This window comes from Stegodyphus dumicola, chromosome 3 (genome assembly GCF_044657685.1).
Source record: "Stegodyphus dumicola isolate Sdum_Otavi_A_Nest chromosome 3, ASM4465768v1".
Taxonomy (NCBI): domain Eukaryota; kingdom Metazoa; phylum Arthropoda; class Arachnida; order Araneae; family Eresidae; genus Stegodyphus; species Stegodyphus dumicola.
The window spans coordinates 174,628,708-174,642,883 of NC_140770.1; the positions used below are offsets into that span (position 1 = coordinate 174,628,708).

The following is a 14,176-nucleotide window of genomic DNA, read 5'->3' on the forward strand; positions in this document are numbered from 1 at the left end:
CAAATGCTTTTCTTTTTGCAAATTTTGATACCCTTTAGATCATAATTGTTCTTTATTTCATAAATTACGGTTTCATATTTTTAATTTTAGAATTTCTGCATGCCATCTTACGAGATTTAAACTGATGATCTATAATCCGGAGTCGCCGAAGTCTCGAAGAGTCCGGATTAACGACTTTTGACTGTATCTTCATTCTGTGAAGTTACTATTTTGTCAGTTCCCTTTTCGTTTTGTATTTGAGAATCTTTTGGGTATTATATTTTTATTAGGTGGAATATCTTTATTAGCACTTGGAAAATGTATTTCTTGTGCATTTAACATATCAGCCGCTTCTAGTTGTAGTGGTGCTGACTTAAGAATCTTGTTTCACACATCACATTGTTTGTCAGATTTTAATGAATCTACTAATTCTAAACATGTTTGTTTTAGTTCATTCTTTCTGTGTTCCCAGGGGCATAGCTAGAGGGGGGCATCTGTTCCCGGGCGCAGAATCCAAGGGGCGACAAACTAATGTTATGCCATTTTAGAATTAAATCTTTTCCATCCTTGGCGAGCAGTAGGGGGCACGAAATCTTCAGTTGTCTCTGGGCGCTGAAAACCCAAGCTACGACTCTGCGTGTTCCAGTGAGAGGGTCTGTGATTTTTTTTCGGCTACTTAATTCAAAATTCATTTTCATCATCTATAATAAGTGGATAATTCATTATGTATTGTAGTTGTAGTATAAGTAGCAGTATTTCTAGTGTGCTGATGTAAGTAATGTATTTAATAAGTAGCAGTATTTCTAGTATGCTGATCTAATTAATGTATCTAATATGTAGCAGTATTTCTAGTGTGCTGATGTAAGTAATGTATTTAATAAGTAGCAGTATTTCTAGTGTGTTTGCACATACTCCACCTAACTTATAAGGTATTTCTCCCGCCTTCTTGGTGTGGTGGTCTGCACACTGGGCGCATATTCCAGAGGTCCGTGGTTCGATTCCCGTCTAAGGCATTGCTAATTTTTCAATCCTTCTTGCTTCCAATGTAAAATTCTAATGTCTGTACAGTGGTGCCCGAACTAAAAGGGTGTTAGATGATTGTTCTCCGCACCCAGGATTTGGCGATTAGGTAAAGTATTTCTTCCACCTTCTTGGCATGCCTTCATGGTGTGATATGTATCCAGAGGTCCGCGGTTTGATTCCCAGTGAAGGCGTTGCATATTTTTCATCTTGCCTGCTTTCAAAAAAATACCTAATGTCTCTACAAACTGATGAATCATTACAGCTGCATATATATTATTGAATGCATAGATTACACACAGGGCACTGTATGTGACATGTACAAGTTCTGTTACTTTTATGTATAGTGTATATTTCTGTATGTGTTGATGAAACAGACCACCCATTCTCATTCTCTATTACTTATAAATATAGTGTTTCATTTGTTTTATGCCTGATTCTTAAAACCCAAATCTTATTTGTTAATTTATTTGCTGTAATTAAACAGTTAATCATTTTATCTCTTACAAATCTCATAATACCATGTATGGTGTTATCCAATCTCTTAACATTTTTTCCATGAAGATAAATATATTTTAATGTTCGGTGAATTCATTCGATGTGCATGTTTGTGTTAACACCACTGTGAAGTCTATAACAGTATGCCCAGCTAGATGTATTTTATAAATAATATGTTTCAAAGTAATTTACAAATTAAATAGTGTCAGGATCTTCTTTAAGTAATTTTATTGCTGCTTCTGTCAGTGTATGAAAAGTATGAATGTCTTGTTCTTCTAAGAGAGATCTAATAATTTTATATGTTTTTGCCTGTTTTTCAACACTATTGATTTTCTTTTTTTAAAAATTGTTTGTCCAGGCTCTATCAATATGCCATGCACAAAAAAGACGTTTCTGTAGTAAACCCATTTCAGACATAAATATTTGTGGTTGTATTTGCCCAACATTTTCTTTAATACATGAAAAAAAAAATGATAGCACTGGCTGATCACATGGATTAGAAATTAAAATTGCACACGGGAATCCTTGGCACAAATCATCTATTGTAAGTAAAGTTACGAGTTCAAATCTGTATGCATTCACCCCATGTGTACCATCAATACATATACAAGTCAGAACTAAATTTTTTAAGTATCTCTCTTTGTGCTTCTGTCATCATTATCAAAACAAAATCATTTCCTTTTAGAAATGAATATTGTGTACAATATTCACTCATGCTATGTTGATCCCTGGGTTTTATAAAATGAAATGCATGGATGTTCAGAATTTTGCATTTCAGGTGCCCACGTATGTACACAAACCTAATCATTTCCATGTTTAACAGAATTAGAAGACAAATTGAAAGACTTTTTGATGTTATGTAAATCTTGTTTTGTAAGTAAATGAACCCTCTCAAGCCCAGCATCTCATAGAGAATTTCTAATTTCATCTAAAATATTATCCATAGAAATTTTTGCTGCTATCTTTGATGCAATATTTTTTATTTCATCTGTTGTTAAAAATAAGTGAACTAAATCATTCCGATGCCCAATATATATTTTCTGATATGTGTGTGTGTGAGATTATGGCAAAGCCTTGAGGGCTATCTGCCTAAGGGGAGGGATGCCTTCGTGGAGCACTTTCGGTTTAATCCTAGTATCCAGTGCACACGGGATTTGGCTACTTTTGGTGACTTTATGATGAGCAGTAAAAACGGGACATATACGATGAGTAGTTAACGGGTCATTCAAAGAAAATATACAGTTAAACATAGTATGTATATAGTATATATAGTATATATAGTATGTGTGTATAGTATATATAGACGTTCTTTGGATCACTTTTAGTGTTGGCGATAATTTTCAGAGTCGCGCCAAAGCTGCACCGTATACTAGGATTTTACCGCACTTTCTAAGGAAAACTGGTTCATATACACGTTACACATGGGGAAAACCATGAAAACGCCCATGCAGCCAGTCCGTTCGCAGGATTCGAACCTCGGACCAACTACCAGTGTTCAGCGACTCGGCCGCTGGTGGGCCCTATTTTTCTGATATGACACTACACATTTGCCATCTGTATGTTCTGTTACTTTTAATGCAGCTGGGCAATATGCATTTATTTTATTGCTACCAAAGATTTTTAAGTGACACAAACCTTTACTTTCTGATATAAAATTTCCTGAACAGTGGCATTACACCATGTATATTAAATATGCTTACTCCATACAAAATTTTGACTTCGTATGATTTTCAGTTTCTGCCTTCTATGCCAAAAAATCATCAAATGAATTAAATTCCAGCTCAGTATGATTCAAATCAACATCATGAACATTATTGAAATGAAATATTATTTCTCGCTTTTCAAAATTAGCATAACATACAGGACACACATAATTACCTGTTAGAAGTATGAATTTTATTTTGATGATATTTCCAATTTTTTAGGTCACTAAATTTCAGATAGCAGTCCTCACATTTGTAGCTTGGTGATCGACCACTTTTTAAAGAATAAATAATGTAGTATTATTAGAGTGTAATGTGTTGGTATGGCATTTCTAACTGCATTTATTTTGGTACGTTTTTAAGCAATCAGAGCATACAAAATTATTCTCAGCCACACTAAAATTATTTGCACAATCAACCATACTATTAGAACTTAGTTTTCAGAGAATTAATGTAGTATTATTGTAATGAAATTTATATGCATGGCGTTTCAAATTGTATCTATAGTTGAAAGTTTTAAGCAATCACAGCAAACAAATTTACTCTCGGCTATACTAAAATCATTTGCACAATGAACCATATCCCTCGCAACACAATCAGAATTATCGCACACACTCTAAATTCAAAAGAGTCCTATCCGACTCTAAAGGAGTGATATCCCACCTCCCTCTAATGCCAAAATGGCACCAACCTCGAAGGAGCGATATTTCACTCTAGTAAAAAGTGGTCCCTTTTCACACAAAAACAGGAGTGACCCTCTCTTCGTTCGCTCTTCTTCGATAGTCAGATATCGCCCGATATTCGGGTGAAACCACACACATTATAAGGAGTTATAATAATAGTCTGCTCACTCCTTGATGGTGCGATTTTTATATAATTATTTTATAGGCAAACTGAAAATTGGTATTTGCTATGTAAACTTTATAGCTGATGTATTGTTTTAGATATCTGGTTAATATTATCTCTTGAAAAAAATATTTTACACTACTTTTTAACATGCTATTGTGATTTTAATTATCTGATATATACATCTGTTTTAGATTTGCTACCTATGTACTTACTTAAACATTTATTGGCGATGAGATTTCTTTCCAGATCTAACAAAATATACATATAAAAAAAATTACATCCATATTAAAATATTGGAAATTCGGTGTAGTTAACATTCTGAAATACTTAACACTATCACTTTCTCACAGAATATATTTTATTTTACAGAAACATGGCTTTTGCCTTTATGTGTAGTAAGCAATAAAAATAAGAACGTCAATGCAACTTGTATATAAAAACTGGAATAGCAAGATATTCGCAATGAAAAACTTAACTTTTGAATAAAAAATAAGGTTTTTCAGGTACTTAAAACTTTGAATAAATATTTCAGATATTTTCAAAATTTGATTTGAGAAATCAAAAAATGCTTAGTTTCATAAAAGAAATTTAAAAAAAAAAAATCATTTTAGATGAATCATATATATATATATATATATAGTGATATACATTCTAAATTTTGTATACATATTTTAATTTAAAAAAGCAAATTATGCTTATTCACAAGATTTGGGCACGTAATCATGTAAATTGTAAGCTAAATTTTCCATTAAATAATCATTCTAGTTGGAAAAGTAATTTATTAAAAATAGTTCTTGACAAATTTTATAATGAAAATTTGAATGTGTTAGAACAGCTGATCATATATATATGTGTCAGTAAACCTGTATCATAATCTGATAGATTTAACTTCTTAAAATGCTACTTATAAGTGACTATATTAATACAATTTGTGAATTGATGTTACTAGTAGTTTGTCTACTTGAGCGTAATATGCATAAAAAATCGAATAATAAATTTTAATATACATTGAAGTAAGAAACAAATGCGAATTTAATTTCCCTTACATGAAAACTATTCAGCTTTATTTTTAATGTATGAGATTCAGAAAATAAGTAACCATAAAATACTCTCATGCTATTGTTTTTAGCTTCATGTATTGCACAAAATATTGCAAAAGAAATGTTTCTATTTCTTATTACATAATTATGAAGAGCTTAAAATTAATTATTACCCCAAATTATGAATAAAGTCTAAAATCTTCAGTTAGCTTGTTACGCTTTCTATTTTTGAGAAGTTATATGCATACAAATTCCTATACATTAATCATTACAGGTGAATAAATGCTTACATATACTTTTAGACTATAACTTATTTTTATATATGCTAATTCCAAGTCTCATTTGGGAAAAATAAAGTAAATTTTAAAGTGAAATAATATGGATTATAGCTCACATATGTAAGCTAAAAATTCATTTTTCATAATTCTGCTGAAAATTATTATGTATTTCATTTATTGATTAAATCTGAATAGGAATCATTACCATAACTGCAGAATTATAATAATTTTAATGAACGAAGTATTTTAAATATAAGTGAAAACAAGCATTGCATGAAAAACTCTTTATTAGGAAATATATGTACATATATAAAAATGGAAAATATGACACTAAAAGGACATTAAAAATATGAAATGTAATGCATGTACAAAATGCAATAAATTCAGACTCAAACATGTATTTAAAGAGTCCACACAAGCTCTATGAGTGCTGACATTATACAAAAGGCTTGCCACAAAATTATAAAAATTTGTTGATGTATGTGCATATTGAACGCTAAATACAAAATTAGTTTTAAATAGAATGTCAAATGCCTTCATGGCATGATTTGGGCATGCTTTTAAGTGATTTACTGCTTTAATATAGAATGAACTTGTAATACACACTATAATGGGCTGTTTATTCTGAGCTGGTCCAAGAGATTCCATGTCTTCTATTCCCTGAAAATAAATTTCTTTATTAAGAATACATCCATTACCTATCTATTAGGACAAGTCAAATACCAATGAGCCATACTAGAAAGTTTATCTTTCCAATTAAAAAATATCACCAGAAAATTTTTTCTTCTTTCAAAAATAAGTAATTCCTAGTAATTTTATTCACATAGAGGTCTTTTGCTTTTAGTTTCTGTAAAAATGCAGTATAAATACATATAGGAATATGTAAATATTATATTGATGCAAATATAAAATAGGATAGTCTATCTGTGCGTTGCTTCTTAATGAAAAATGTAATAAATAATGTACATAAAAATGTAAAAAGAACAAACTATATGGAGAATTAGTCTGTCTTTTCCTTATGAAAACAAGTATCATCCCTTCATAATAAACTATTGTTGTTCATAATAAACTATTGTTATTGTAAAGATGTTTGTTCTTGATTTCATGATCGCTATAGTCTGGCTGGAAGTGTATCTTTTGAATTTCACCTTGAAGCAATTTTTCCATCACTTTACAAGTTTTTTTAAAAAAAAAAAAAAAAAAAAAAAAAAAAAATCTATGTTCACTGTATATACATGCATATATACGATTAGTGTCATGCTTTAGATTTAGATCATATAAAGGCATCACACATATTACAAACCATCTTATTCTCTCAAAATATTTGCTAGTAAGTAGGTGACATTCAAATCAATGCAATTCCAATTCTACAGAAATTAGCTAAATGACCATGCATCATCTGTGGGTACAATAGTCGAAAGCAGCCTGAGAAGATGAATTTTAGCCACATGAGGCCAAATACATTCACTGCTGTAAAATGACTCATTTTAATATAATCTGCCCTCTTAAAATGAAAGTTAGTGCAAAGCATATCAAAATTCCTCAATACTTACATTTAGCAAATATTAAAAGTGCAGAATTTGGATTTTTTTTTTTTTTTTTTTCAAACAACAACCTTATGCTAAAATACTTGCTTTGCCTTTACCCTACAAAAATAAAAATAAAAGTATATATAAAAGACATATAGTGGATAAAAATTGCATGTGAAATGTAATAATTAATTGAAACTATATAAATATCACACATGAACCTTTCAAGATAGAATATGTAGCAAATTTCAAAGTATATGCAGCTCAGCTCACTTACATATAGTATCAATAGCTTATTTACATATACATACACTGCAAACTAAAAATATTATCCTATGAAAAGAATTTTATAGCTAAGCATATGAAATTATTTTTTATGCATAGACTTATGCCAAATATTTACTCATTAATAATGAATAAAACCTTTTTCCCTCTTTCTTTCCAATAATTTTAGCTGAGCAAAAGTTCTGTGAGCAAAACTAATGCTTTTAGGCCATCTATCTATCTATCTATATATATATATATATATACACGTTTATTACATAATGATTACAAAAATATCATTAAAAAGGCCTTTGGCACTAGAGGCACATGCATTTACCGCTTATCCTTAAGAGCCAGAAGGAAAAAACTATAAGCCATTTAAGAATAAAGACCAATGTGAGTAATAGATGCAAAATTACTTTACTCTAGGTAATTAAAAAGTAAACAAAGAAAAGTTTTAAAGTATTCTATCATTTATAATCCTAATTAAATTCTATCATTTATAATCCTAGTTGAATTTTTAAAGATTTTTACCACTGAAATCAGCAATACTTGGTACCAGAAGATCAGGGCGTTTTGTTTCCACATATTTCAAAATTCTTGGGACATAAAAAGATGAAAACTGTTTTTTAAATGTCTATCATTAGAAATTGTTTCAGTTTCTATACAATTTCTTACATGGCTATTAGACAAAACCATTTCAATTGTTTTTATGACTGAAACATACTGAAATGTTTCTTTTACAATTTTGGTTTCAAATTGACCTGTTTTTGTATTCAGAGCTTGATCCAATCTACTGCCAAGCATAATTTCGACAGCTTCGATAAAATTCTGACAGCTTTTCAAAGCCTTTATTTGTCCTTTAGTTGCTGACATGCCATCAAAAATCTGCCTAATGGGAAGGATGCCTCCATGGAGGTCTTTGTAAGGCAAACTGGTTCGTATACACGTTACACATGGAGAAAACCACAAAAAATGTCCATGCAGCCAGCTCCTTCATGCGATTCAAACTCTGGACCGAACTACCAGTGCTCAGCGACTTTGCCGCTGGTGGGTAATATTTAGGGGATGTGCATTAATGTTCGGAGAAAAAGCATGATATTAAGCATTTGTAAGTAAACAGCCTGTTAAACATGGTATTTAGGGCATATAAATTAAAATGAGCGCAGGGGCGTAGTTAGAGGGGGCAAGGGGCATCTGTCCCCGGGCGCAGGATCCAAAGGGCGCCAAACTGATGTTACGGCATTTTATAATTAAATGGTTTCCATCCTTGGGAAGCAGTAGGAGGCGCGAAATCTTCAGTTGTCCCTGGGCGCTGAAAACCCTAGGTACGACTCTGAATGAGCAGCAAGAAATATAATATTAAGCATACGTAAGTAAAATTTACATAAAGTAAATATTAGTTACTGAAATCAATTTGGCCTTCCCCCATTTTCTCAAAATTGTTCCAAAAACTGTTCCGTTAAGAAAATTTTCGGCAACATATTATCTTAGAAGGAAACATTCTTTAAACGCAATTTAATAGTTCTTTGACTGTATCTCAACCATTATGCTTAATTTCATGCCAAGACAAGTACTCGAGTATGCAGTTTTGTAAATTTTCTTTGCAAACACTTTAAAATCACTTTTAGGAAACATAGCACGGAAATCAGACAAAATAATAATAAATTGAGAAAAAATGACACATGCAAATAAATTTTGAACAGCAGTGAAAGAAAGCGAGGAGGCCGCAAGAGAATTCTACCAGCTTTGTGCTTTTGCAGCGTTTACATTTACTGGATTCTTTGCGGTAGTGTTTTCGAAGGCAGGTGGAAGGATGGTAACTTTGAACTTCTGCAGTTCATAAAATTTCAGAATGCAGTTCCAAATACTGATATACATCTGTAAATTTTTTTCATGACTGTTGCGAGAAGAATTTTGCAAAGTACAAATGGATTAAAAAACACCTAAGACTGAGAAATTGTACCATACTGTCTACAAATCAGCTGATAGAGTAGTAAATCAAACTTTTAGAATACTATTAATGATTTTGTGTATAAGGAAAACAAACAAAATAGTACTTTACGGTATTAGAATTAATGTTTTATTTCAAAAATAAACCCAGATATTTTGTTTTTATGTATATCATTTTGACATTTTATAGACTTTTTATTGTGCACTGAGTGAGGCAGCAAGAACTCTGGCTACACCTCTAACAGTGTTCACATAACTTAGTTATTGAAAATGTAAACAAGCTGTGTTACCTGAGTCTTTAAATCCTATCTAAACCAGAAAATGAATTCATATGAGTTTATTAAAATCAGGTTACATTTCTTTCCTACTTTAAAGGACTGTGGATAAGAAAAGGTTTATAAGACTTGTTTGATACAACAATAGCTTTTGCTAATGTAAACAATTATATTATTTTGAACATTACTTCATCAGATCCTCACTCATTTTAATATCACTAGGAGAAGATATAATAACTAATTGAAATGAAAAGGCAATAATCTTGAAAAGTAATAAGTAAATGTCATTAGTTTAACTTTCTAACTATTGAGTTGATGTATATGAATTAATCCATGAATCATTTTAGAATTATCGTTTAAATTAGTATATATTTCGACAATTTTGAAAGTATGCCTGACAAGTTTTCTTAGAAGGGGGAAATAAATAAATAAAAATAACCCGTCGAATTAGGTTTTCTCCCGCAATAGAAGGGAGGGGAAGCTGTTTTTTAATTGTGCATTCTATTATCTGTTAATAAAATAAGTTAATTTTTAAATATGATAGGCGCTGCCACAAATATACGGCAATATTGCTTAATTTTCATATTATAAAATAAAAATGCATCAAACATTCAGGTTTTATGGCTTACATATAAAAAGTCGTTTTGTTTCAGTTGAAATAAAAATGTTTAGACATAAACGAATTTTACTATTTAATTAAGTCTGAAAAAAACATGCCTTACATTTTTTAGAAATAAATACTGTTTTTTTTTTTTTTTTTTAATTTTCTTATTTGCATTAAAAGAAATAAACATTTGATGTACATATTATATATTGGCATATACGTATATTTGTCAGTAAATACATATTTAGCATAAAATAAATACATGTATATAGCATATAAAGTCAACTGAATATCTGGAATTTTCAAAAATCCGGACTATGTATAGTTTCTAATTTAAAACAGAGTAGAAAATAAAATTACCTTTTTGGACATTAACAGCATCTTCGGGAACTTCTTGCAGTTATAAAAATCTGATAATTTTGAACTATCATGTAACGCCTCCTGAAAAAAAAAGTATTTTATTGTGCTACAGTTTAAAAAAAAGACAAGGGGCAGATAAATTTGACAATTTGCTGTGGCACAAGTATTAGGAATATAGAACCTATGTAGAATGGGACAAGGTACTAAAATTTTATGCTTGGTCTTTGATTGAAAATGAATTCTCATTAAATAGTTATCTGCATGAATTACCTGGAATATTTAATAATACAATAGTTTTCAGTTTGTCATCAGAAAATCAAAACTTATTATTTTTTTTAAATAGCTGGGTTTTTTTTTAGTCCAAAGGGGCAATTCTCCCAGAAGGACTGTTAATTTCGTTTTGGCATTTTGCATATATTTTGCATTTTGCATATTCCCGATATGTTTCATTTCAAATTGCTGCCAAACATTATATTTAAAGAAATTAAATAATGAAGAATCTGCATGAATGTATGTATGTTTCTCGCATTGTAATAAAACAACGGTACCTAGAGCCAACAAAATTTGAATAAGGTAATCTTCCATAGAATATGGGCATGTGGAAGCCCTAATTTGAATTTGAAATTGGTTTTATTATTTGCTTTATTATTTAATATTTTCTAATACTTCAACGAATTTTTGATTAACAAAGTAAACGATTTCAAAGGTGAAAAAAAATATATATATATATATATATCTCCAGCTCGCGAGACTCTGTATTGGAAATTCTAAAGATATGTTCATTTTAAAATTATTTTGCGAGATTGCTGTTGAATGTTTTTATGGTTTAAGTGCGAAGAATGTGATATTTAATAAATAAAGGTAACACACAAAATGTTAAAAAAATGCCCCTTTGGACGTAATTTAAAATCTGAAGCTTTCAGTCCTTTTTAAAGAATGCAAGATTTTTTTTAAATCGTAAACGGAAAGCCGTCTTAGCAGCTTTATTGGCCTCCAGGACTTTTGAATGTTCAAGAGGCCTTAGTTACAAAATATAAGATGGCTGAATGAGCTGCACAGTCGCTAAATACTGGTAGTAAGACCTGCTTTGAATCCCGCCAAATAAACTGATTGCATGGACGTTTTACTCATGTATGTAACGTGAATACGAGCCAGTTTTCCCTAGAAAGTTTTTCATAGGCATTTCTTCCCCCCCCCCACCCGAGGGTTGACTAGTGTGCTGGCTAGGATCTGCAGCCTCGGCTCCGAAGGTATAAAAACACGAGCTGGGTTCCTGCTTTACATCTATCAGACATTTATCAATGACGACGGTTCGAATGCCTTCAAATCCTGCATGGTTTGTTGAGAAGGCCGCCTTCCCATTAGGATTGTATGTTAGCAAGGACTTCGGGCTGGTGTGTTGAAAATCGCAAATTGCGACTCTTTTGGTGGAACAGTGCCTCCCGCCCAATAAGGAGGATACAAGCTAATAGGTGAGACACTATAGCTGCATTCAGTTCCAGGCGTATGCATAGATTCTAGCTAGTTCCCTTAGGCAGACAGCCTTCATTTGCTTTGCTGTAATCAAACTGAACAAATTCAAAGGTTGTTGTGGTTACTTATATCACTTGTATAACAGTAACATCAGAACAAATCCACGCATTTTATCGTGGTGAGAAGGGTGCAGTATTCCATCTGGACCTTGGTCACCTTATAGGTAGCAGTAAGACTTTTCTGGTTTCGTTTCAGTTTTGAAAGCGAATCCCCCGGAAACACTATCCTAAGACTTGACAAATCTCTCCATATATTTATCATCTTGGCAGATGTCATCTGATATCTGCTAATTCTATCCGTGGTTTTAGCCAGCAGGCAAGGTAGCATTTTTGACAATTTTACAAAAGGTGGCAAGAGACATGTACACATAGACATTTTTACATATTATGTTACACGTTTTTGATGCTATCCTATTAATTACAGCGGTTTGTTATGGCATAATTAACTCATGAATTGCATTTCTCGTTTGTTTGATATTACTATAGGTTCATATTACTAAACAGTTGCGAAAGGTTAATAGAGCATGTTACAAAATACGTGCACGTTTTACGATTACATACAAACAAATAGTTATTACAAAAAGAACTAAGTTCAATATACTCTATTGATCAAATGCATTTCCTCATATGTGTTGTAAGATGCTGCCCTCAAACTGAAGCTGCGTAAAGCACTAGTTTTTCTGTTATGACTATATTCCAAAATTTCAAGTAATGCGGGAGAATGCCTCACGTGAGAGAAGTTGTTCTTTTCAATGAATTTGTAAGTAAAGCGACTTTCGTTTTAATGGCACAAAAAGGAAGCATTAATGAGAAGTTTGTATCAAATGTCACTTCAAGATAGAATACCTTAGAGGACGAGTCCGAAGGACACCCACACGTCTTTCCCTAACACCAAACAATTCAAAAGACTTTCGGCTTACTCCCGCTTGCTTTTAAATGCCACCACGCCGCGCAAAAACTGTTAAGTTACAAATACTTCTCCGAGATTCGAAGCCGAGCCCAACGATATGGCAACCACCAATCAAGACGAGGTACGTGGTACAAACCCTGAATATGAACCTCTTACTGGGAATTGCAGTCAAACCAGGCCATGCTGATCCCCGTAAAGCTTCTACATTTGCGCAAACTCAATTCGTTTCGCTCACTTCTGTGTATGAAAGGGAAAAAGTCAATTTATTTGCAAAAAACGCTGTTAGATTTGCAACGCAAACGCTGTTAGAGATGCATCGCTTTAGTTCATGTTTTGGTAAGATCTTGCTGCAGTTTCTCGCTTTTTTAACCTTGTAAGAATTATGTTAATTTTATTAACAGTTAAATTTTAAGTTAAAGTTCCTTTCCTGTCAAATTCTTAACTTCAACTTACTACTTCCGGCCAGAACGTAGTTTTGGAATTTGCTGAATATTTAATGAGGAGCGGTATTTAAACCACGAAGTTACTTACTGAGACAGAGAGAGAATCAGTTTCTGAACTACGCGCGTCTGCCTTTTTGGCCGCTCTCTCTCAAAGCTGTATTTACGCTCGGCCGTACTCAGGCCCTTGTTAAGCTTCGTAGTAAAATAAGTTAAGGGGCAACTCTAATTGAACCTTGATAGCTTTGGCTATACTTATTTAGCTAATCTTACCCAGGAAGCATGCATTCGTAAATTGCACGAGAAAAATACGCAGAGTCATAGCTAGGGTTTTCAGCGCCCAGGGACAACTGAAGATTTCGCGCCCCCTACTGCTTGCCAAAGATGGAAAACATTTAATTCTAAAATGTCGTAACATCAGTTTGGCGCCCCTTGGATTCTGCGCCCGGGGACAGATGCCCCCCCTCTAGCTACGCCCCTGAAAAAACGTTCAAGTTGAACGTAAAAATATCATAAAAAGTGTCCAGTGGCAATTACTAAATATTTACATAATATTATAGTAACTTTTACGTAAAATGTAGGTATATTTACGCGAGAGACTGCTGTTCATTCGCAACTTTTACGTATAATATACGTAAATATTAGGCAAAAATTAAGGTAGATATTCCCCGTATTTTACGGTACAAAAACGTATATATTTGATAGTAATTGACCTAAATCTTCCCTATGTTTTCTTTGCATATGCGAATGACTGGTAAAAATTTAATCCGACGTCTTCTCCACTTTACTGTGTATAAATGCACATTTTTTTTTGGTAAAAAATTTGCATAAATCTCCAATTACCTTTTCACTGCATTTTTCGTAAAATGTACTTATTTTAATCTCATATTTTTTATATAAATCTATGCAAAAACTTTCTGCATGCTATGATTAAAAGGTAAA

The 14,176-nt window shown here is 32.1% G+C and overlaps 1 protein-coding gene across 14 annotated transcripts in view; it reads right to left on the reverse strand.

The window, feature by feature from the left end:
- Window positions 1–5,636: 5,636 nt before the first annotated feature.
- Window positions 5,637–14,176, reverse strand: part of LOC146998209 (uncharacterized) — a 32,304-nt gene continuing 23,764 nt past the window's right edge. For 8 of the 14 annotated variants that reach the window (XR_015040373.1, XR_015040372.1, XR_015040371.1 and 5 more), the window contains 2 exons: window positions 10,353–10,433; window positions 5,637–6,027 (listed from right to left, as the gene is read on the reverse strand). Coding sequence is in view for 6 of the 14 variants with exons in the window: in XM_085813646.1 (XP_085669772.1) it covers window positions 5,698–6,027; window positions 10,353–10,433 (411 nt within the window). In the remaining 8 variants the exon portion in view is untranslated. Of the gene's footprint in view, window positions 6,028–6,916; window positions 7,014–10,352; window positions 10,434–14,176 lie in introns of those variants that run through there. The other 6 variants (XR_015040366.1, XR_015040367.1, XR_015040369.1 and 3 more) reach the window with 2 other exon arrangements.